Source organism: Coregonus clupeaformis, chromosome 7 (genome assembly GCF_020615455.1).
Source record: "Coregonus clupeaformis isolate EN_2021a chromosome 7, ASM2061545v1, whole genome shotgun sequence".
NCBI lineage: Eukaryota > Metazoa > Chordata > Actinopteri > Salmoniformes > Salmonidae > Coregonus > Coregonus clupeaformis.
In genome coordinates, this window is record NC_059198.1 from 37,882,923 (window position 1) to 37,907,922 (window position 25,000).

Below are 25,000 nucleotides of genomic sequence, written 5' to 3' on the forward strand. Positions count from 1 at the left end.
TTCAATAAGGCAAAGAGATCTAGAACCTATAACACACACTGTCAAACTCTATAGTTCTCTATCTATATATCTCTCATAGTGTGTGTGTGTGTGTGTGTGTGTGTGTGTGTGTGTGTGTGTGTGTGTGTGTGTGTGTGAGTGAGTGAGTGAGTGTTTATATAAGCCACTGCATCCGATAGCTGTTCTCCTGAAGGGTATTTATACCACTATGGGTCTCCAGTTGAATATTTAATAACGCATGGAGATGTGTCACCTGGAACAGAAGGATCAGGCTTTATCTGCACACAGACACTACAGCATAGTATCTTCCTCCAAAAGGTAGAACAATTCCCAGGTTTTCCAGAAATCCCGCTTAGAAGATTACCAAAATCAGTAGGGAACAAACAGGAAATCCAGAATCCTCCAACTAGGATTTCTGAATTTTTTTTGGGGAAAGTTCTACTCCCTCTATACTGAAACCCAGAGACAACAGCACGACAATAGTGTGTTTGGTTTGAGATCCTAGCCAGCAAACCAGGAACATTCCCAGAACATTAGCTAAGATTCACATTAAGTTGTAGTTAGGGTTTTAACTAACATTAGGATGACAAAAAAATAGTTGTTTTTAAATGTTTTAAATGAAATATCCTTGGAATGTTCTACTAACATTCCCCAAAAGTTCTCATTAGGTTTCCAAGTAATATAATAACACAATGTACAAAAATATGCTTGTGTTTGTATGATTAAATGCTGTTCAAATGCCCTATGAATGAAATCAAAATGTTCTGAGGACCTCCAAGACCAGGTAAAATGTTTATTACATTAATGGAATATTATGTTAAACCTAAAAAAAAAATAACATCTTATTTGGAAATTGTGGAACATTGTGGGAATGTTCTGTGCAACCTATGTGAATATCACAAGAATATTCTTGCAACATCCCAGACAACTCCCATTACTTAATTAAATGTTCTTGGAAACACCTGGTCTAAGTTCTTTAAACATTATAGGAATGTCCTGTACAACCTAACTTAAACATTGTATGAATGTCATCACAACTGAGCATATTTTGTGTGTTGGTAACCTGTGGTCCTCTGTAGCTCAGCTGGTAGAGCACGGTGCTTGTAACGCCAAGGTAGTGGGTTCGATCCCCGGGACCACTCATACACAAAAAATAATAATAATAATGTATGCACGCATGACTGTAAGTCGCTTTGGATAAAAGCGTCTGCTAAATGGCATATTATAGTATTATTATATATCTCTTGTAATGTACACACACTGTTCTGTTCTCACAATGAAATGTTCTGGGAACCTTTAACTAATTCAGTAAGGCTGTTCTGTCAACATTCTTGCAACAGCAAATCAAATTGTATTTATCACATGCACCGAATACAACAGGTACCGTGAAATGCTTACTTACAAGCCCTTAACCAACAATGCAGTTTTAAGAAAAATAGGAGTTAAGAAAATATTTACTAAATAAACTAAAGTAAAACTAATTATCAAAGGAATGTTTTGAGCACTGATTCAAACATATACTATATATACAAAGGTATGTGGACACCCCTTAAAATGGTGTATAAAATTGAGCACACCGCCATGCAATCTCCATAGACAAACACTGGGATAGAATGGCCTTACTGAAGAGCTCAGTGACTTTCAATGTGGCACCGTCATAGGATGGTACTTTTCCAACAAGTCAGTTTGTCAAATGTCTGCCCTGCTTGAGCTGCCCCGGTCAACTGTAAGTGCTGTTATTGTGAAGTGGAAACGTCTAGGAGCAACAACGGCTCAGCCGCAAAGTGGTAGGCCACACAAGCTCACAGAACGGGAGTGCTGAAGCACGTAATGCATCAAAATCGCCTGTCCTCGGTTACAACACTCACTACCGAGTTCCAAACTGCCTCTGGAAGCAACGTCACCACAAGAACTGTTCGTAGGGAGTTTCATGAAATGGGTTTCCATGGCCGAGCAGCTGCACACAAGCCTAAGGTCACTATGCGCAATGCCAAGCGTCGGCTGGAGTGGTGTAAGGCTCGCCGCCATTGGACTCGGGCGCATTGGAAACCCGTTCTCTGGAGTAATGAATCGCGCTTCACCATCTGGCAGTCCGACGGGCTAATCTGGGTTTGGCGGATGCCAGGAGAACGCTACCTGCCTGAATGCATAGTGCCAACTGTAAAGTTTGGTGGAGGAGGAATAATGGTCTGGGGCTGTTTTTCATGGTTCGGGCTAGGCCCCTTAGTTCTAGGGAAGGGAAATCTTAACGCTACAGCATACAATGACATTCTAGACAATTCTGTGCTTCCAACTTTGTGGCAACAGTTTGGGGAAGGCCCTTTCCTGTTTCAGCATGACAATGCCCCTGTGCACGAAGCGAGGTCCATACAGAAATGGTTTGTCGAGATCGGTGTGGAAGAACTTGACTGGCCCGCACAGAGCCCTGACCTCAACCCCATCGAACACCTTTGGGATGAATTGGAACGCCGACTGCAAGCCAGGCCTAATCGGCCAACATCAGTGCCCGACCTCACTAATGCTCTTGTGGCTGAATGGAAGCAAGTCCCCGCAGCAATGTTCCAACATCTATTGGAAATTCTTCCCAGAAGAGTGGAGGCTGTTATAGCAGCAAACGTGGGACCAACTCCATATTAATGCCCATAATTTTTTTATGAGATGTTCAACAGGTGTCCACATACCTTTGGTCATGTAGTGTATTTGAATGTCAGCACAACTGGACAGTTTTAGTGTTTTGAGAACCTATCTCTTGTAATGTCCCTTCAATGTTCCCACAACCTAAAGAAACATTCTGGTAACCTTTAAAGAACAGACAAAATGTGTTGTTGTAACATCAGTTGAATGTTTTTTGCAGCCTAAAAGAAACATTGTAGAATCATCCGAAAAACTGTATTTTGGGAACATATATTTTGTGTTGTCCCCACAATGTTCCTACCAGACTGTTCCCACAACCTAATGAAACCATTTTGGAACCTTTAAATAACATACTAAATGTGTTCTAGGAACGTTCTTGCAACATCAGGCGAACAAATGTTCTGGGAACTTTCACAGAACCAATTTTGATTTGCTGGGTAGTCTGCTGAAGTAATGACTGCAGGTTTTAAAACGGCATCATCCATTGCTTCAGTGTCTGATGAATCAGTTATCATGGCCTTGTGTTAATGAGAGACACTGCAACCAAAGAGTCATTGTAATCAGCAGACACGCTTTGGCTTATTATAGAGGGAAAATACAGCCTGAAGCCAGGAGCTTCCTAAGGATGGAGTGTGTGTGTGTGTGTGTGTGTGTGTGTGTGTGTGTGTGTGTGTGTGTGTGTGTGTGTGTGTGTGTGTGTGTGTGTGTGTGTGTGTGTGTGTGTGTTTGTATCTGCACACTGTTAAATCGTGGGTTCACTGCCAGCGAGCTTTAGCATGGTGCGTGTGAGTGTGTATGGTTCACCTTTAGAGGAATATGCATGGTGACTGTCATTAGCATGAGGTGAAGGAGCTCAGAGAGGTAGATATGCTCATGTCTCTGAGGATCTAGAGGAATACATTAGATAACACTGTACTGAGTTGGGATAGAATCAGCTTCATCACTGTGGCTTGGACAAAATGCATGACTTGATAGTGGACTTCAACTGAACAGGATATCAATCTGTTGCCATATAAAGACTGTTAGGGGTTATAGCTTCTATAAATGTATCTGTTACTATATTAAAACTGTTAGAGGTTATAGCTTCTATAAATGTATCTGTTACCATATAAAGACCTACAGAATTGGAAGAAGTGTTAGGTGTAATTGTAATTTCCTTTCCCCCCCTCTCCCCCCTCCTCTCTCCCCCCTCTCTCTCCCCTCCTCTATCCCCCCCTCTCTCCCCTCCTCTATCCCTCCTCTCTCTCCCCTTCTCTATCCCCCCTCTCTCTCCCTCCCCTCCTCTATCCCCCCTCTCTCTCCCTCCCCTCCTCTATCCCCCCCTCTCTCCCTCCCTCCTCTATCCCCCCCTCTCTCTCCCTCCTCTATCCCCCCTCTCTCTCCCCTCCCTATCCCCCCTCTCTCTCCCCTCCTCTCTCCCTCCTCTACCCCCCCTCTCCCCTCCTCTATCCCCCCTCTCTCCCCTCCTCTATCCCCCCTCTCCCCTCCTCTACCCCCCTTCCTCTGCCCCCCTCTATCCCCCCTCTATCCCCCCCTTCTCTATCCCCCCCTCTCTCTCCCCTCCTATACCCCCTCTCTCCCCTTCTCTATCCCCCCCTCTCTCTCTCCTCACCCCCTCCCCTCCTCTATTCCCCCCTCTCTCTCCTCTCCCCCTCCCCTCCTCTATCCCCCTCTCTCTCCCCTTCTCTATCCCCCTCTCTCTCTCCCCTCCTCTATCACCCCTCCTCTCTCCCCTCTCCCCCCTCCCTAGGTGACGTCTAGTCGTGCAGCTCAGCAGAGACAGCAGGCAGGGGGAGGTAGTGGAGGAGACTCCTTCTCTCAGAGCCATGGCAGTGCTTTCCACCTACCTGATGCACCGCAGACCACTGCCGGTATACACTACCGGTCAAACGTTTTAGAACACCTACTCATTTGTAGAATAATAGTGAAGACATGAAAACTATGAAATAACACATATAGAATCATGTAGTTACCAAAAAGGTGTTAAACAAATCAAAATATATTTGAGATTTGAGATTCTTCAAATAGCCACCATTTGCCTTGATGACAGCTTTGCACACTCTTGGCATTCTCTCAACCAGCTTCACTAGGAATGCTTTTCCAACAGTCTTGAAGGAGTTCCCACATATGCTGAGCACTTGTTGGCTGCTTTTCCTTCACTCTGCGGTCCGACTCATCCCAAACCATCTCAATTTGGTTGAGGTCGGGGGATTGTGGAGGCCAGGTCATCTGATGCAGCACTCCATCACTCTCCTTCTTGGTAAAATAGCCCTTACACAGCCTGGAGGTGTGTTGGGTCATTGTCCTGTTGAAAAACAAATGATAGTCCCACTAAGCCCAAACCAGATGGGATGGCGTATCACTGCAGAATGCTGTGGTAGCCATGCTGGTAAAGTGTGCCTTGAATTCTAAATAAATCACAGACAGTGTCATCAGCAAAGCACCCCCACACCATAACACCTCCTCCTCCATGCTTTATGGTGGGAAATACACATGTGGTCACCCACACCGCGTCTCACAAAGACAAGGCGGTTTGACCCCAAAATCTCCTATTTGACCTCCAGACCAAAGGACACATTTCCACCTGTCTAATGTCCATTGCATGTGTTTCTTGGCCCAAGCAAGTCTCTTCTTCTTATTGGTGTCCTTTAGTAGTGGTTTCTTTGCAGCAATTTGACCATGAAGGCCTGATTCACACAGTCTCCTCTGAACAATTGATGTTGAGATGTGTCTGTTACTTGAACTCTGTGAAGCATTTATTTGGGCTGCAATTTCTGAGGCTGGTAACTCTAATGAACTTATCCTCTGCAGCAGAGGTAACTCTGGGTCTTCCATTCCTGTGGCGGTCCTCATGAGAGACAGTTTCATCATAACGCTTGATAGTTTTTGTGACTGCACTTGAAGAAACTTTCAAAGTTCTTGACATTTTTCGTGTTTACTGACCTTCATATCTTAAAGTAATGATGGACTGTCGTTTCGCTTTGCTTATTTGAACTGTTCTTGCCATAATATGAACTTGGTCTTTTACCAAATAGGGCTATCTTCTGTATACCACCCTTACCTTGTCACAACACAACTGATTGACTCAAACACATTAAAGAAGGAATGTTATTCCACAAATTAACTTTTAAGAAGGCACACCTGTTAATTTAAATGCATTCCAGGTGACTACATCATGAAGCTGGTTGAGAGAATGCCAAGAGTGTGCAAAGCTGTCATCAAGGCAAAGAGTGGCTATTTGAAGAATCTCAAATATAAAATATATTTTGATTTGTTTAACACTTTTTTGGTTACTACATGATTCCATGTGTTATTTCATAGTTTTGATGTCTTCACTATTATTCTACAATGTAGAAAATAGTAAAAATAAAGAAAAACCCTTGAATGAGTAGGTGTTCTAAAACTTTTGACTGGTAGTGTATATCTACATGATATACCTGCAATGTATCCATAACATTGTATTGACCGAATTTAAAGAGAGAAAATATCATTAAAGAGACGAGGAACCACACATGACATCCAATCCTTTTAGCTTTTATTAGAAGTTATTGTATTCCTATACAGTACGTACCATTATTTATAAAGATAACTTATTGTATTCCTATACAGTACATATCATTATACATAAAGAGAACTGAGACAGAGAAAATGCTATAAAAGATACAAGGAACTGAACATGGCATCCAATCCTTTCAGCTTTGGTGAGAAATTGCCCTTAGACACAGATCTAGAAGCAGCTTACCTTCCCCAAGTCCAACCTTAACCATTATTGAGGGAACATGCTAACCTTAACCATTAGAGCAGGAACATCCTAACCTTAGCCATTAGAGAGGGAACATGCTAACCTTAGCCATTAGAGAGGGAAAATGCTAACCTTAACCATTAGAGATGGAACATGCTAACCTTAACCATTAGAGAGGGAACATGCTAACCTTAACCATTAGAGAGGGAACATGCTAACCTTAACCATTAGAGAGGGAACATGCTAACCTTAACCATTAGAGAGGGAACATGCTAACCTTAACCATTAGAGAGGGAACATGCTAACCTTAACCATTAGAGAGGGAACATGCTAACCTTAACCATTAGAGAGGGAACATGCTAAACTGACCTTAGCTCAGTATCTAGAAGGCTAGAGTTGTGCAGCTCCTGTTGTAACCCCTGTTCCATCTGATCACAGGTCACTACTACCCAAGTTCCACCCTGCCTGCCCAGCGTGTGAGTTCCCCTCTGACCGGAGGAGCAGGAGGAGGTGGAGGGTCTGGTTCCCCCAGCAAGCTCCAGCGCCTGGGTCCAGCCTCAGACACACCAGGCTACGCTACCACCCAGCGCCTGGGTCCAGCTTCAGACACACCAGGCTACGCTACCACCCAGCGCCTGGGTCCAGCTTCAGACACACCAGGCTACGCTACCACCCAGCGCCTGGGTCCAGCTTCAGACACACCAGGCTATGCTACCTCCCAGCGCCTGGGTCCAGCCTCATCATCATCCTCACCCAACAAACAGTCCCCCGCCAACCGACTCGCCAAGTCTTACAGGTAGGGCCATGCTTTTGGTTGGTTTGTAAGGGGAGTGAATGGCATTGGTTGGTTTGGAAGGGGATTGAATGTCATTGGTTAGTTTGGAAGAAGAACAACAACAAAACATTGTTTTACTGAGGATAATAGCAGACGATATTGCCACTCCTATTTACCATATCTTCAATTTAAGCCTACTAGAAAGTGTGTGCCCTCAGGCCTGGAGGGAAGCAAAAGTTATTCCCCTACTTGAGAATAGTAAAGCCCCCTTAACTGGCTCAAATAGCCGACCAATCAGCCTGTTACCAACCCTTACTAAACTTTAAAAAAAAAAAGATAAATGCTATTTTACAGTAAACAAATTGACAACAGACTTTCAGCACGCTTATAGGGAAGGACATTCAACAAGCACAGCACTTACACAAATGACTGATGATTGGCTGAGAGAAATTGATGATAAAAAGATTGTGGGGGCTGTTTTCTTAGACTTCAGTGCAGCTTTTGACATTATCGATCATAGTCTGTTGCTGGAAAAACGTATGTGTTATGGCTTTAAAGAGTTACCTGTCTAACAGAACACAGAGGGTGTTCTTTAATGGAAGCCTCTCCAACAAAATTTGGAGAGGCTTCCAGGCTGTCTAGGCCCCTTACTTTCTTCAATCTTTACTAACGACATGCCACTGGCTTTGAGTAAAGCCTATGTATGCGGATGACTCAACACTATACACGTCAGCTACCACAGCGACTGAAATGACAGCAACACTTAACAAAGAGCTGCAGTTAGTTTCAGAATTGGTGGCAAGGAATAAGTTAGTCCTAAATACAGTGGGGAGAACAAGTATTTGATACACTGCCGATTTTGCAGGTTTTCCTACTTACAAAGCATGTAGAGGTCTGTAATTTTTATCATAGGTACACTTCAACTGTGAGATACGGAATCTAAAACAGAAAATCACATTGTATGATTTTTAAGTAATTCATTTGCATTTTATTGCGTGACATAATTATTTGATCACCTACCAACCAGTAAGAATGCCGGCTCTCACAGACCTGTTAGTTTTTCTTTAAAAAGCCCTCCTGTTCTCCACTCATTACCTGTATTAACTGCACCTGTTTGAACTCATTACCTGTATAAAAGACACCTGTCCACACACTCAATCAAACAGACTCCAACCTCTCCACAATGGCCAAGACCAGAGAGCTGTGTAAGGACATCAGGGATAAAATTGTAGACCTGCACAAGGCTGGGATGGGCTACAGGACAATAGGCAAGCAGCTTTGTGAGAAGGCAACAACTGTTGGCGCAATTATTAGAAAATGGAAGAAGTTCAAGATGACGGTCAATCACCCTCTGTCTGGGGCTCCATGCAAGATCTCACCTCGTGGGGCATCAATGATCATGAGGAAGGTGAGGGATCAGCCCAGAACTACACGGCAGGACCTGGTCAATGATCTGAAGAGAGCTGGGACCACAGTCTCAAAGAAAACCATTAGTAACACACTACGCCGTCATGGATTAAAATCCTGCAGCGCACGCAAGGTCCCCCTTCTCAAGCCAGCACATGTCCAGGCCCATCTGAAGTTTGTCAATGACTATCTGGATGATCCAGAGGAGGAATGGGAGAAGGTCATGTGGTCTGATGAGACAAAAATAGAGCTTTTTGGTCTAAACTCCACTCGTTGTGTTTGGAGGAAGAAGAAGGATGAGTACAACCCCAAGAACACCATCCCAACCGTGAAGCATGGAGGTGAAACATCATTCTTTGGGGATGCTTTTCTGCAAAGGGGACAGGACGACTGCACCGTATTGAGGGGAGGATGGATGGGGCCATGTATCGCGAGATCTTGGCCAACAACCTCCTTCCCTCAGTAAGAGCATTGAAGATGGGTCGTGGTTGGGTCTTCCAGCATGACAACAACCCGAAACACACAGCCAGGGCAACTAAGGAGAGGCTCCATAAGAGGCATCTCAAGGTCCTGGAGTGGCCTAGCCAGTCTCCAGACCTGAACCCAATAGAAAATCTTTGGAGGGAGCTGAAAGTCCATATTGCCCAGCGACAGCCCCGAAACCTGAAGGATCTGGAGAAGGTCTGTATGGAGGAGTGGGCCAAAATCCCTGCTGCAGTGTGTGCAAACCTGGTCAAGACCTATAGGAAAAACGTATGATCTCTGTAATTGCAAACAAAGGTTTCTGTACCAAATATTAAGTTCTGCTTTTCTGATGTATCACATACTTATGTCATGCAATAAAATGCAAATTAATTACTTAAAAATCATACAATATGATTTTCTGGATTTTGGTTTTAGATTCCGTCTCTCACAGTTGAAGTGTACCTATGAGAAAAATTACAGACCTCTACATGCTTTGTAAGTAGGAAAACCTGCAAAATCAGCAGTGTATCAAATACTTGTTCTCCCCACTGTATTTCCAAAAATAAAAGCATTGTATTTGGGACAAATCATTCACTAAACCCCAAACCTCAACTAAATTTTGTAATGAATAATGTGGAAATTTAGCAAGTTGAGGAGACTAAATTGCTTGGAGTAACACTGGATTGTAAACTGTCATGGTCAAAACATATTGATACAACAGTAGCTATGATGGGGAGAAGTCTGTCTATAATAAAGCGCTACTCTGCATTCTAGCAACAAGGCAGGTCCTACAGGCCCTAGTTTTGTCACACATGGACTAAAGTTCAGTCGTGTGGTCAGGTGCCAGAAAGAGGGACTTAAGAAAATTGCAATTGGCTCAGAACAGGGCAGCACGGCTGGCCCTTGGATGTACACAGAGAGCTAACATTAATAATATGCATGTCAATCTCTCCTGGCTCAAAGTGGAAGAGCGATTGACTTCATCACTACTTGTATTTGTGAGAGGTATTGACATGTTGAATGCACCAAGCTGTCTGTTTAAACTACTAGCACACAGCTCGGACACCATGCATACTCCACAAGACATGCCACCAGAGGTCTCTTCACAGTCCCCCAGACCATGGGAGGCGCACAGTCCTACATAGAGCCATGACTACATGGAACTCTATTCCACATCAAGTAACTCATGCTATCAGTAAAATTAGATTAAAAAAACAGATAAAAATACACCTTAAGGAACAGCGGGGACTGTGAAGCAACACAAACATAGACACATGCATTCAACACACGATAACATACGCACTATACACACATGTACACATGGAGTTTGTGTTATATATATGTGGTAGTAGAGTAGAGGCCTGAGGGTACACACTTAATATGTTGTGAAATCTGATATGAATGTATTGTAATGTTTTTAGAATGTATAACTGCCTTAATTTTGCTGGACCCCAGGAAGAGTAGCTGCTAACTTGGCAGCAGCTAATGGGGATCCATAATAAATACAAATACAAACAAAGTTATAATGTTACTCCAATTGTTATTACTTTCTCTGGATTTGAAGCTTAATAAAATAAAAATGGATTACAATTACTAAACTTGATGTGATGGTTACAGCACCTCTGTTTCCGTGACGACGACAGGAGGCAGCGGGTCTCTGTTGAGGGTGGGGTCTCCACCAAATGCCATAGCAACAGTTGCTGGGGGAGGGGCTAGCGCTTCATCATCCCCCCTACACCAGGTGTGTACTGACACATACAGCCCCTTCTGAAAGTATTCATACCCCTTGACTTATTCCACATGTTGTTGTGTTACAGCCTGAATTCAAAACGGATTAAATATATTTTTTCTCTCTCACCTATCTACACACAATACCCCACAATGACAAAGTGAAAATATGTTTTTAGAAACATTGTATTCAGTGCAGGCTTCCTTCTTTTCATTTAGGTTAGTATTGTGGAGTAACTACAATGTTGTTGATCCATCCTCAGTTTTCTCCTATCACAGCCATTAAACTCTGTAACTGTTTTAAAGTCACCATTGGCCTCATGGTGAAATCCCTGAGCGGTTTCCTTCCTCTCCAGCAACTGAGTTAGGAAGGACGCCTGTATCATTGTAGTGACTGTGTGTATTGATACACCATCCAAAGTGTAAGTAATAACTTCACCATGCTCAAGGGGATATTCAGTGTCTGTTTATTTTATTTTTTTATCAATCTACCAATAGGTGCCCTTCTTTGCGAGGCATTGGAAAACCTGCCTGGTCTTTGTGGTTGAATCTGTGTTAGAAATTCACAGCTCGACTGAGGGACCTTACAGATAATTGTATGTGTGGGGTACAGAGATGAGGTAGTCATTCAAAAATCATTTTAAATACCATTATTGCACACAGAGTGAGTCCATGCAACTTATTATGTGACTTGTTAAGCACATTTTTACTCGTGAACTTATTTAGGCTTGCCACAACAAAGGGGTTTGAATACTTATTGACTTATTGATATTTCAGCTTTTCATTTTTTATTAATTTGTAAATAAAACATACAATAAAATAAATAATTATACTTTGACACTGTGGGCGATTGTGTGTATGCCAGTGACAAAAAAAATCTCAATTTAATACATAATTAATAATTCAAGCTGTAACACAACCAAAACTGTGTCAAGGGGTGTGAATATTTTATGAAAGCACTGTATATGTAGATATTCATTGCAAAGATGGAACTGCACATTACTCTTCAGTGACATTAGATCATCTCGGTTGTGTTTCTAGATGAGTTCGGGTATCGGGAGCTACGCCACTCTGTCTCCTAAACGACTGGCTGCTCACCACGCCTCCGACCAGTACAAGATATCACACGAGCTCTACACCACTGCTACACTACAGAGGCCTGGTAAGACTACGCTCAACACACACACACACACACACACACACTCAAACACACACACACACACACACACACACACACACACACACACACACACACACACACACTCAAACACACACACACACACTCAAACACACACACACACACACACACACTCAAACACGCACACACACACTCCAACACACACACACACACACACTCAAACACACACATACATGCACACACACACACTCAAACACACACACGCACACACACATTCAAACACACACACACACACGCACACACACATTCAAACACACACACACACACACACACGCACAAACACACTCAAACACACACACATGCACACACACACTCAAACACACACACACACACACGCACACACACACTCAAACACACACACACACACACACTCAAACACACACACGTGGGCGTGCACGAAGCATCCCTCAAAGTGAATCCCTGTATGAATGCAATGCAAGCACTGAATCTTTCCCTCTCTGCTGTTATTGACTCTTCTGTATAGAGTTATTTGGTTCCTTGGCCTATAGCTGGTCTTTACCACGTTATGTGGTCTGACTGTTGTGAGTGAGTTGTTGACGAGGTGCACACACATACCGATAGGACGCATTGGGGAGTGAGTAGCTCTGGTTTGTTCCGACAAAACTGTGGTTAGAAGCCAGACAACAAAGTTCAAATTAAGCCTCTAAGATTGATAGATCAATAAATCCCCAAGCAACTGGGAGAGCGTGAGCGGCCAGCTTTGTACAACAGCGAACCAATCAGTTGGTAAAGCGACGCGGTGACACGAATCCAACAAGCCATGGCTTCCCTCAGCAGAAAAAACAACAAACAACTTGGAGATGCAAATGAGAGTAATGAACAGCTAAAGGAGATCCAGGAAAACATAGCTAAAATGCTCTCAATGCTCACCACAACAAACTAACTGCTACAATCTGTTGTTAAAAAAGTTGATTTACTCAGAAATAAAGTCTATCATGTTAGACATGCACCAACAAGGCGTGCGCATGAACAAACAAGACAACAAAATTAGCCTTCTGGAAACAAAGTTGCAAACTTTAGAAGATGAATTGGACCAGCAAGAAAATAGAATGAGACGAAACAACATGAGAATATATTGTCCTTACCGGAAGACGAGGAAAAAGGGGACCTTTCCAGCTACGTCGTCAAACTGATATCAGAGGAACTTGAAGTGGGTATATCACCAGAGGATCTGGAACGATGCCATAGGATCGGCGTGAAACAGAAGAACTCTAAATAACCCTCGCATGGCAATCTTCAAGCTGTGGAACTATCAGACCAAAGTCAACATTCTGAAGACACAGGGGGGTAAGGAGAGTAAAATCCACGGCCAATCCGTTAGATTCGTCCAGGATCTGTCTGCTAGGCTGAGAAAAAAAATAGCCAGGAATTCATTCCGATCAGACTGTCACTGGAGAAAAGAGGAATCAAATATCAGCTCCGCTTCCCGCCAGTGCTGTGGGTATGGAAGGGAAAGCAAAGGATGGGACTCACAAGCCTCGATAATCCCTTCCATTTGAAGAATAGCCTGAGCCTGTTCTGAGAAGAGGAAGAAACGGGAAAAGGCCATAAACACATTAGGCCATATACAGGATGCCTGAGACCAGCTCATCGTAAATTGAGACAATATTCATCCCACCCCCCCCCCCCCCAATACAATCTGTACGCTACTTTCCCCAAATAAATATTCTTCTATGTGAAGTAACGATAGAAGTAACCGATGCCTACATGGACATTGGAAAGACATTTCAAAGGTGGAAATATAGCATATTTGACTGCTCTATGGATGTGTGTGTGTGCGTTGTGTACGTGTGTGTAGGTGTGGATGTGTGTGTGACTCCGTTTGTGTATGAATGGGAGGGTGAGGGAAGAGTGAGGGATGGTGGGTATGAATATGTGTAGGAGGGTGGGAGAGAATGCATAGGGTATATGTTTGGGTGGGAATGAATGAGAACGGGTAAGTAAGTCGATGGATGGATGGATGGATGGATGGATGGATGGATGGATGGATGGATGGATGGGTGTAAGTATGTCCGAGAGGTGGGGAGGGTGGAAAAAGATGGGAGGTTGGGACAAGCTTGGCTTGGGAGGATAAGGGTGGGCAAGGTTGGGAGGTAGGGACAAGCTTGGCTTGGGAGGATAAGGGTGGGCACGGTTGGGAGGTAGGGACAAGCTTGGCTTGGGAGGATAAGGGTGGGCAAGGTTGGGAGGTAGGGACAAGCTTGGCTTGGGAGGATAAGGGTGGGCACGGTTGGGAGGTAGGGACAAGCTTGGCTTGGGAGGATAAGGGGTGGGCAAGGTTGGGAGGTAGGGACAAGCTTGGCTTGGGAGGATAAGGGTGGGCAAGGTTGGGAGGTAGGGACAAGCTTGGCTTGGGAGGATAAGGGGTGGGCAAGGTTGGGAGGTAGGGACAAGCTTGGCTTGGGAGGATAAGGGTGGGCAAGGTTGGGAGGTAGGGACAAGCTTGGCTTGGGAGGATAAGGGTGGGCAAGGTTGGGAGGTAGGGACAAGCTTAGCTTAGGTTTGGTACATTAGGAGAGGAGTTGGAGCTCAAAAGCCTTAAAAAGGCATAGCGTCTCAAAGAACAAAGAAGTACATTACTTTATGTTTTTTTGTGTGTTTTCTGTTAAATGTCTGCTCAGCTCACATGCTCTTTATATGTCATGTATACAATAACTATGTATTTATACTATGATCCTCCCACCGCCCTCATATGTAATGTCTACTAAAATGTTTTTTTCAGGTTATTCAATGACAGACGGAACAGATAAGGTTAACTTTGATTTTATACAAGTAAAGACCAACAAAATCCAACTTATTACATGGAATGTGAATGGTTCTCGAACACTTAAAGAGATTGTCAGCAGAGTTACATAAAAAAAAAAAAGAGAAATGTAATATTATAAGAAGAGCTGGGCTGGAGAGGCCAATGCTGCCACCTACTGTAGTAACAGCAGAGGTGCAGGCATCCTGATAAATAAGAATACACCATATTCCCTTATATCCCAGCATACGGACCAAGAAGGCCGTTTTCTAATGTTGAATTGTACCTTACATGGTTAAAAGTACTCATTGATTTCATTGTATATCCCACCAAATTATTTATTATTGAAATATTGAAATAGCATGGGCGACCGAGAAAAACAAATTAGTATAATTTAAGGCCATGTGGTAAATAATAATGCAGGCAGTAGGGACGGGGTTGTTAGCATGTGGGTCTGGGCAGAGGAGATGTAGTTGTCGTATCGTTCTACACTAATGAAAATGTGTGTGTGTGTGTGTTTGTTGAGTGTCGTCTCTGAAGGTTCAGTCGTCCTCTTATACAGCTGAGTTGTGATGCTTCAAGGGGCTCGTTGTAGAGAACAGAACACAGGCCAAGGTTGTGCTCTTTAATACATGTAGAGAGAGTTTTGTAGACATTACTGTAGACACATTCTATGAGATGGCCTTAGCTGTTGTCAGGTCATTTTCAATTCCATCAGTTCCAGAGATAAAATTAAATTCCATTCTCAGTGCTATTATTCTTAGCATATACTTCTTCTTTTGAAACAAGATGGAAGCTGACAGTGAACACGTTACACACTCCTAGCTATAGCATGACTGCGGTACTAAATGTTTGGGTTGTGTTGTGCCAGCTACTCGTTTAATCATAAAAAAGTAATGATTCAGAAGTTTGATTATAGTTGACATTGAGCACAAGCATCAAAGTGAGAACTTCAATGCCTTTGTTTATAGTATGAGGTAAATCCCCAGGAGCAACGGGCTAAACAAATACTTAGTGGTGCTGCACTGTGGTTTTATGATAATATTTATACAGTACTTTATTATAATATATTGTCCATGTTTTTCTTTTTAGCACACAGACAGGAAGTTAAGAGCAGAACACAGGCAGCAGGGGACCTGGGCTGGTTTTGCATATTCCTTTATTTTTCTCATTCTTGTGTTTTCCTGACTGTATGTAGTGTCCTGGGAGGCCAGTTCCCTCCCTCCCTCTCTCTATCCCTCCCTCCATCCCTCCCTATTTCTCTCCATCCCTCCATCCTAACTTCAGCTGTGCATTTTGATTTGGGGAGCCTCAGCAGTGACTCAGTAAGTCTCCATGAGACATCAAAGAAGAGAGGGAAGAGAGGAGGAGAGGAGAGGAGGATGACAAGAACTAGTCAGGCAACGAAGGAGTGCATCAGTTACTCTAATTAGTGCTTCTCTTTAATCTGTTCCCTCCATCCTCTCTCCTCTTTTCTGGCCATATTCAACACTTATTTTTGTAAATAGCCATCATTGGAGTGTCAAAGGGAGGCATCTTCCTTCAGTTTATAACTAATTATCTAGTCTTAGCTCTCTCTCTCTCTCTCTCTCTCTCTCTTTCTCTCTCACACACACACACTCTCCCTCCCCTCTCCTCTCCGTCTTCACTCCTCTCTTTCTCCCAGGGAGGCCCTGCCATACATTTGTAAAGCAGTGTAATGAACAAGCGCTCAGTAAGTAAAGGTCAGAGGTGTATGTGTTCGGGACTCCTGCCAAAAGGAAGGGGGAAACACACACACATACACACACACACACACACACACACACACACACACATCCGCACTGAGCTAAAGGGTAGAGCTGCCGCTTTCAAGGAACGGGACTCTAACCCGGACGCTTATAAGAAATCCCGCTATGCCCTCCGACGAACCATCAAACAGGCAAAGAGTCAATACAGGACTAAGATTGAATCGTACTACACTGGCTCTGACGCTCGTCGGATGTGGCAGGGCTTGAAAACTATTACAGACTACAAAGGGAAGCACAGCCGCGAGCTGCCCAGTGACACAAGCCTACCAGACGAGTTAAACCACTTCTATGCTCGCTTCGAGGCAAGCAACACTGAAGCATGCATGAGAGCACCAGCTGTTCCGGATGACTATGTGATCAGGCTCTCCGTAGCCGATGTGAGTAAGACTTTTAAGCAGGTTAACATTCACAAGGCCGCAGGGCCAGACGGATTACCAGGACGTGTACTCCGAGCATGTGCTGACCAACTGGCAAGTGTCTTCACTGACATTTTCAACATGTCCCTGACTGAGTCTGTAATACCAACATGTTTCAAGCAGACCACCATAGTCCCCGTGCCCAAGGACTCTAAGATAACCTGCCTAAATGACTACCGACCCGTAGCACTGACGTCTGTAGCCATGAAGTGCTTTGAAAGGCTGGTCATGGCTCACATCAACAGCATTATCCCAGAAACCCTAGACCCACCGACAACGATGAGACAGCCTATAGGGAGGAGGTCATAGACCTGGCCGTGTGGTGCCAGGACAACAACCTCTCCCTCAACGTGACCAAGACAAAGGAGATGATTGTGGACTACAGGAAAAAAAAGAGGACTGAGCACGCCCCCATTCTCATCGACGGGGCTGTAGTGGAACAGGTTGAGAGCTTCAAGTTCCTTGGTGTCCACATCACCAACGAACTATCATGGTCCAAACACACCAAGACAGTCGTGAAGAGGGCACGACAAAGCCTATTCCCCCTCAGGAGACTGGAAAAGATTTGGCATGGGTCCTCAGATCCTCAAAAAATTCTACAGCTGCACCGTCGAGAGCATCCTGACTGGTTGCATCACCGCCTGGTATGGCAACTGCTTGGCCTCCGACCGCAAGGCACTACAGAGGGTAGTGCGTACGGCCCATTACATCACTGGGGCCAAGCTTCCTGCCATCCAGGACCTCTATACCAGGCGGTGTCAGAGGAAGGCCCTCAAAATTGTCAAAGACTCCAGCCACCCTAGTCATAGACTGTTCTCTCTGCTACCGCACGGCAAGCGGTACCGAGTGCCAAGTCTAGGTCCAAAAGACTTCTCAACAGCTTCTACCCCCAAGCCATAAGACTCCTGAACAGCTAATCATGGCTACCCGGACTATTTGCACTGCCCCCCCATCCCATCCTTTTACGCTGCTGCTACTCTGTTAATTATTTATGCATAGTCACTTTAACTCTACCCACATGTACATATTACTTCAACTACCTCAACTAGCCGGTGCCCCCGCACATTGACTCTGCACCGGTACCCCCCTGTATATATAGCCTCCCTACTGTTATTTTATTTTACTTCTGCTCTTTTTTTCTCAACACTTTTTGTTGTTGTTGTTTTATCTTTACTTTTTTTGTTACAAATAAATGCACTGTTGGTTAAGGGCTGTAAGTAAGCATTTCACTGTAATGTCTGCACCTGTTGTATTCGGCGCATGTGACCAATACAATTTGATTTGATTTGATTTGACAATGTGGAAAAGGACGTTTTACTTCCTATTATTTTATTGCTGCCGTTAGACAATGTGCTCTATAGATATTCCAGTACATTACAACATCTCTGTCCTCTACACAGTAGTATGGTAAATGACCCTCTCCATCACTGGAGATCAGCACAATATACACTATAGAAATACAACGCTCAGGGACAATATCTGCTGTTGTAGTTCCCTTTTATATTCCCTCCTCTCTCCTCCTCCTCCTCCCCTCTCTCCTCATCCCCCTCCCTTCACCCCCTTCCTCTCCTCCTCCTCCTCCTCCTCCTCCTCCTCCTCCTCCTCCTCCTCCTCCCTCTCCCTCTCCCCTTCCTCTCTCCTCCTCTTCCTCCTCCTCCCCCCCTCCCCTCCCCTCCCCTCTCCTCCTCTCATGAGTTCCCTCTTCATCCGTTGCTGACATTTCCTCCCGATCCCCCAGTGAAGAATCACTGCTGCACAAACACACACACACACACTCATAGCACACACACATACACACACACACACCACACACACACACACACACACAAACGTACACACAAACACTCATCCTCTCTAATGGCGCTGGACAGATTCAAGCCTCTCACAGTCTACTGGGTATAGTAGACTGGAGAAGACAGGACTAGAGGTGCTGGGGGGTAGTAGACTGGAGTAGACAGGACTAGAGGTGCTGGGGGGGTAGTAGACTGAGTAGACAGGACTAGAGGTGCTGGGGGGTAGTAGACTGGAGTAGACAGGACTAGAGGTGCTGGGGGGGTAGTAGACTGGAGTAGACAGGACTAGAGGTGCTGGGGGGTATAGTAGACTGGAGTAGACAGGACTAGAGGTGCTGGGGGGTAGTAGACTGGAGTAGACAGGACTAGAGGTGCTGGGGGGTAGTAGACTGGAGTAGACAGCACTAGAGGTGCTGGGGGGATAGTAGACTGGAGTAGACAGGACTAGAGGTGCTGGGGGTATAGTAGACTGGAGTAGACAGGACTAGAGGTGCTGGGGGGGTAGTAGACTGGAGTAGACAGGACTAGAGGTGCTGGGGGGGTAGTAGACTGGAGTAGACAGGACTAGAGGTGCTGGGGGGTAGTAGACTGGAGTAGACAGGACTAGAGGTGCTGGGGGGTATAGTAGACTGGAGTAGACAGGACTAGAGGTGCTGGGGGGTATAGTAGACTGGAGTAGACAGGACTAGAGGTGCTGGGGGGTATAGTAGACTGGAGTAGACAGGACTAGAGGTGCTGGGGGGGTAGTAGACTGGAGTAGACAGGACTAGAGGTGCTGGGGGTATAGTAGACTGAAGTAGACAGGACTAGAGGTGCTGGGGGGGTAGTAGACTGGAGTAGACAGGACTAGAGGTGCTGGGGGGTAGTAGACTGGAGTAGACAGGACTAGAGGTGCTGGGGGGGGTAGTAGACTGGAGTAGACAGGACTAGAGGTGCTGGGGGGGGTAGTAGACTGGAGTAGACAGGACTAGAGGTGCTGGGGGGGGTAGTAGACTGGAGAAGACAGGACTAGAGGTGCTGGGGGGGGTAGACTGGAGTAGACAGGACTAGAGGTGCTGGGGGTAGTAGACTGGAGTAGACAGGACTAGAGGTGCTGGGGGGGGTAGTAGACTGGAGTAGACAGGACTAGAGGTGCTGGGGGGTAGTAGACTGGAGTAGACAGGACTAGAGGTGCTGGGGGGGGTAGTAGACTGGAGTAGACAGGACTAGAGGTGCTGGGGGTAGTAGACTGGAGTAGACAGGACTAGAGGTGCTGGGGGTGGCTAGTAGACTGGAGTAGACAGGACTAGAGGTGCTGGGGGTAGTAGACTGGAGTAGACAGGACTAGAGGTGCTGGGGGGGTAGTAGACTGGAGTAGACAGGACTAGAGGTGCTGGGGGGGGTAGTAGACTGGAGTAGACAGGACTAGAGGTGCTGGGGGGTAGTAGACTGGAGTAGACAGGACTAGAGGTGCTGGGGGGGTAGTAGACTGGAGTAGACAGGACTAGAGGTGCTGGGGGGGTAGTAGACTGGAGTAGACAGGACTAGAGGTGCTGGGGGGGTAGTAGACTGGAGTAGACAGGACTAGAGGTGCTGGGGGGTAGTAGACTGGAGTAGACAGGACTAGAGGTGCTGGGGGGATAGTAGACTGGAGTAGACAGGACTAGAGGTGCTGGGGGGTAGTAGACTGGAGTAGACAGGACTAGAGGTGCTGGGGGTATAGTAGACTGGAGTAGACAGGACTAGAGGTGCTGGGGGTATAGTAGACTGGAGTAGACAGGACTAGAGGTGCTGGGGGGTAGTAGACTGGCGTAGACAGGACTAGAGGTGCTGGGGGGATAGTAGACTGGAGTAGACAGGACTAGAGGTGCTGGGGGGATAGTAGACTGGAGTAGACAGGACTAGAGGTGCTGGGGGGGGTAGTAGACTGGAGTAGACAGGACTAGAGGTGCTGGGGGTAATGAGTAGACTAGAGGGGGGAGTAGACAGGACTAGAGGTGCTGGGGGGGTAGTAGACTGGAGTAGACAGGACTAGAGGTGCTGGGGGTAGTAGACTGGAGTAGACAGGACTAGAGGTGCTGGGGGGTAGTAGACTGGAGTAGACAGGACTAGAGGTGCTGGAGGGGGTATAGTAGACTGGAGTAGACAGGACTAGAGGTACTGGGGGAGTAGAGACTAGTAGAGGCTATGTGAGTAGAGACAAATAGAGTTCATGGGAGTAGAGTCCAAAAAAAGACTATTAGAGGACAGTAGAAGCTAGAGGCTAGTAGAGCCTAGTAAAGGTTAGAGGCTATGGGAGTAGAGGCTAGTAGAAGCTAGAGGCTATGGGAGTAGAGGCTAGTAGAAGCTAGAGGCTATGGGAGGAGAGGCTAGTAGAAGCTAGAGGCTATGGGAGGAGAGGCTAGTAGAAGCTAGAGGCTAGTAGAAGCTAGAGGCTAGTAGAAGCTAGAGGCTATGGGAGTAGAGGCTAGTAGAAGCTAGATGCTATGGGAGTAGAGGCTAGTAGAAGCTAGAGGCTATGGGAGTAGAGGCTAGTAGAAGCTAGAGGCTATGGGAGTAGAGGCTAGTAGAAGCTAGAGGCTATGGGAGTAGAGGCTAGTAGAAGCTAGAGGCTATGGGAGTAGAGGCTAGTAGAAGCTAGAGGCTATGGGAGGAGAGGCTAGTAGAAGCTAGAGGCTATGGGAGGAGAGGCTAGTAGAAGCTAGAGGCTATGGGAGGAGAGGCTAGTAGAAGCTAGAGGCTATGGGAGGAGAGGCTAGTAGAAGCTAGAGGCTATGGGAGTAGAGGCTAGTAGAAGCTAGAGGCTATGGGAGTAGAGGCTAGTAGAAGCTAGAGGCTATGGGAGGAGAGGCTAGTAGAAGCTAGAGGCTATGGGAGTAGAGGCTAGTAGAAGCTAGAGGCTATGGGAGTAGAGGCTAGTAGAAGCTAGAGGCTATGGGAGTAGAGGCTAGTAGAAGCTAGAGGCTATGGGAGTAGAGGCTAGTAGAAGCTAGAGGCTATGGGAGTAGAGGCTAGTAGAAGCTAGAGGCTATGGGACGAGAGGCTAGTAGATACTAATATAGGCTAGTAGAGGCTATAGGAGTAGAGCCTAGCAGAGACTAAATATAGGCTAGTAGAGGCTAGTAGAGGCTAATAGAGGCTAGTAGATGCTAGATGCTATGGGAGTAGAGGCTATTAGAAGAAGCTGGAAAAGTCTAAGAGGACAGAAACAGACATGTAGCTCTCACTGAAATTATAGTGAATAGAAGGAGAGGAGAGGCTGGACCTCTGTCTGGAAGTGGTGTAGTGTCAATTACATTAGGCTGGAGAAAACCAAGTCAACACTCAGGGCTGATGTCTCTGTCTCTGTCTCTCACCCTCTCTATCCCTCTCTATCCCTATATCCCTCTCTCTCTCTCTCTCTCTCTCTCTCTCTCTCTCTCTCTCTCTCCCTCTCCCTCCCTCTCTCTCTCCCTCTCCCTCTCCCTCTCCCTCTCCCTCTCTCCCTCTCTCTCTCTCTCTCTCTCTCTCTCTCTCTCTCTCTCTCTCTCTCTCTCTCTCTCTCTCTCTCTCTCTCTCTCTCTCTCTCTCTCTCCCTCTCTCTCCCTCCCTCCCTCCCTCCCTCCCTCCCTCCCTCCCTCTCTCCCTCCATCCCTCCCCCTCTCCAGGCTCCAGGGGTTCCTACAGTAGCCAGCATAGCCACTGTGGTTCCATAGAGCCCACCTATGAGGACAGATTCAACCTCTACCACAAAGGACCTATGAAGGGACTGGGAAACAACACTGGTAAGTGTTGCACGTGCACACACACACACACACACACACACAGATGCACACATGCACGCACACACACACACACACATCTGTAGGCACGCAAATGTAGTCACACACACCTTTATTCAGTACACAAACTTACAGAAATATACAAATACAGAACCAGACCGACACATGTACACACTCATATACACATACTCATATACACTACCAGTCAAAGGTTTGGACACACTTACTCATTCAAGAGTTTTTCTTTATTTTTACTATTTTCTACATTGTAGGATAATAGTGAAGACATCAAAACTATGAAATAACACATATGAAAAAATATAAAAAAACATTGTAAAGTGGTTGTCCCACTGGCTATCATAAGGTGAATGCACCAATTTGTAAGTCGCTATGGATAAGAGCGTCTGCTAAATGACGTAAATGTAAATGGAATCATGTAGTAACCAAAAAAGTGTTAAACAAATCAAAATATATTTTATATTTGAGATTTTTCAAATAGCCACCCTTTGCCTTGATGACAGCTTTGCACACTCTTGATAAACTTTTGACTGGTACTGTATAAACAGATAGACACATAAATACACATGTATTATTAATTCATTAATTTTTCTTTATTTTCTCTTTCTTCTCATTTATAGTCGTGTTGTTCTTTAGTCGTAGTGTTCCTATAATTTTTTTGGTGTTGATGTTCCTGTTCATTAGTGTCCGTTAGTATTCTGTATTTTGTCATGTTTTACATTTTGAGTGGACTCCAGAAAGAGTAGATTTTGAGTGGATAGCAGCCGTTTTACGGGCTCCTGATATATTCTGCTATTTTGTGTGTTTTTTTAAGATGATCTTAACTCTTTTGTACATAATGTCTTCGCCATCATTTCCTACGACCGAAAACAGCTTCTGGACGTCAGAAAAAGCGATCACTAACCTCGATTTGGACAAATATTTCTACTTCAACGTGTCAGCATCTCTGGACATTCTGCTTAATCCAGACCAGGCCCTAATCCCCGGGACTCGGAAGAGAAAGTGGCGGTGAAAGAGAGGCCGCCATTGCGCTCTGTTCTATTGGCGAACGTGCATTTACTGGAGAACAAACTGGATATGCTCCGTTCGAGACTATCCTATCAACGGGACCTGAAAAACTGTAATATCCTATGTTTTCTCAGAGTCATGGCTGAACGAGGCTATGGATATACGTCTTGCTAGTTTTTCTATTCATCGTCAAGACCGGACGGCAGACTCGGGTAAGACGAAGGGAGGAAGGGTGTGTCTCTTTGTTAACAACAGCTGGTGCACGATCTCTAATGTTAAGGAAGTCTCCAGTTTTTGCTCGCCTGAGTTAGAATACATCATCATAAGCTGCAGACCATTTACCAAGAGAGTTTTTATCTATATTTTTCGTAGCTGTTTGTTCTCCACTGCAAACCGATGCTGGCACTAAGACCGCACTCAATGAGCTGTATAGGGCCATAAGTAAACAGGAAAATGCACGTTCATAGGCGGTGTTTGTCGTAGCCGGTGATTTTAATGCAGGGAAACTGAAATCCGTTTTATGTCATTTTTACCAGCATGCCACCTGTGCAACTAGTGGCGACAAGACTCTACATCACCTTTACTCCACACACAGAAACACATACAAGCCTTCCCTTGACCTCCCTTTGGCAAATCAGACTATAACTCTATCCTCCTGCTAAGGAAAACTCAAACAGGAAGTACCAGTGACGCGTTCAATACGGAAGTGGTCAGATGAAGCGGATGCTAAGCTACAGGACTGTTTTGCTAGCACATATTAGATTATGTGCCGGGATTCATCTGATAACATTGAGGAGTGTACCACATCAGCCACCTGCTTCATTAATAAGTGCATTGACAACGTCATCCCCACAGTGACCGTACGTACATATCCCAACCAGAAGCCATGGATTACAGGCAACATCTGCACTGAGCTAAAGGTTAGAGCTGCCGCTTTAAAGGAGCGGGACACTAATCCGGACCTCCGATGAGCCATCAAACAGGTAAAGTGTCAATATAGGACTAAGAGCGAATCCTACTACGCCTGCTCTGATGCACGATTCAAAACTATCACGGAGGGAAACCGCGAGATGCACAGCGTCTAATAGACCTAAATGCCATCAATGCTCGCTTCAAGGCAAGCAACACTGAACCATGCATGAGAGCACCAGCTGTTCCGGACGACTGTGGCCTATGTGACTAAGACCTTTAAACAGGTTAACACCAGGACCGGTACTCAGAGCACGCAGTGTCTTCACTGACATTTTCAACCTATTCCTGACCCGGTCTGTAAACCAACTTGTTTCAAGCGGACCACCATAGTCCCCGTGTCCAAAAACGCCAAGGTAACCTGCCTAAATGACTATTGCCCCATAGCACTCACATCTATAGCCATGAAATGCTTTGAAAGGCTGGTCATGGCTCACATCAACACCATCATCCCAGACACCCTGGACCCACTCCAATCCGCATACCACCCCAACAGATCCACAGGTGACGCAATCTCTATTGCACTCCACACTGCCCTCAACCACCTGGACAA

General features: G+C 45.4%; 1 protein-coding gene across 1 annotated transcript in view; it reads left to right on the forward strand.

Annotated features, from left to right (window-relative positions):
• Positions 1 to 25,000, forward strand: part of LOC121569333 (catenin delta-2-like) — a 461,200-nt gene that overhangs the window by 201,000 nt on the left and 235,200 nt on the right. The window contains exons 7-11 of the mRNA XM_041880205.2: positions 4,385 to 4,505; positions 6,815 to 7,172; positions 10,641 to 10,764; positions 11,793 to 11,913; positions 22,339 to 22,455. Of these exons, the coding sequence (XP_041736139.2) occupies positions 4,385 to 4,505; positions 6,815 to 7,172; positions 10,641 to 10,764; positions 11,793 to 11,913; positions 22,339 to 22,455 (841 nt within the window). The remainder of the gene's footprint in view (positions 1 to 4,384; positions 4,506 to 6,814; positions 7,173 to 10,640; positions 10,765 to 11,792; positions 11,914 to 22,338; positions 22,456 to 25,000) is intronic.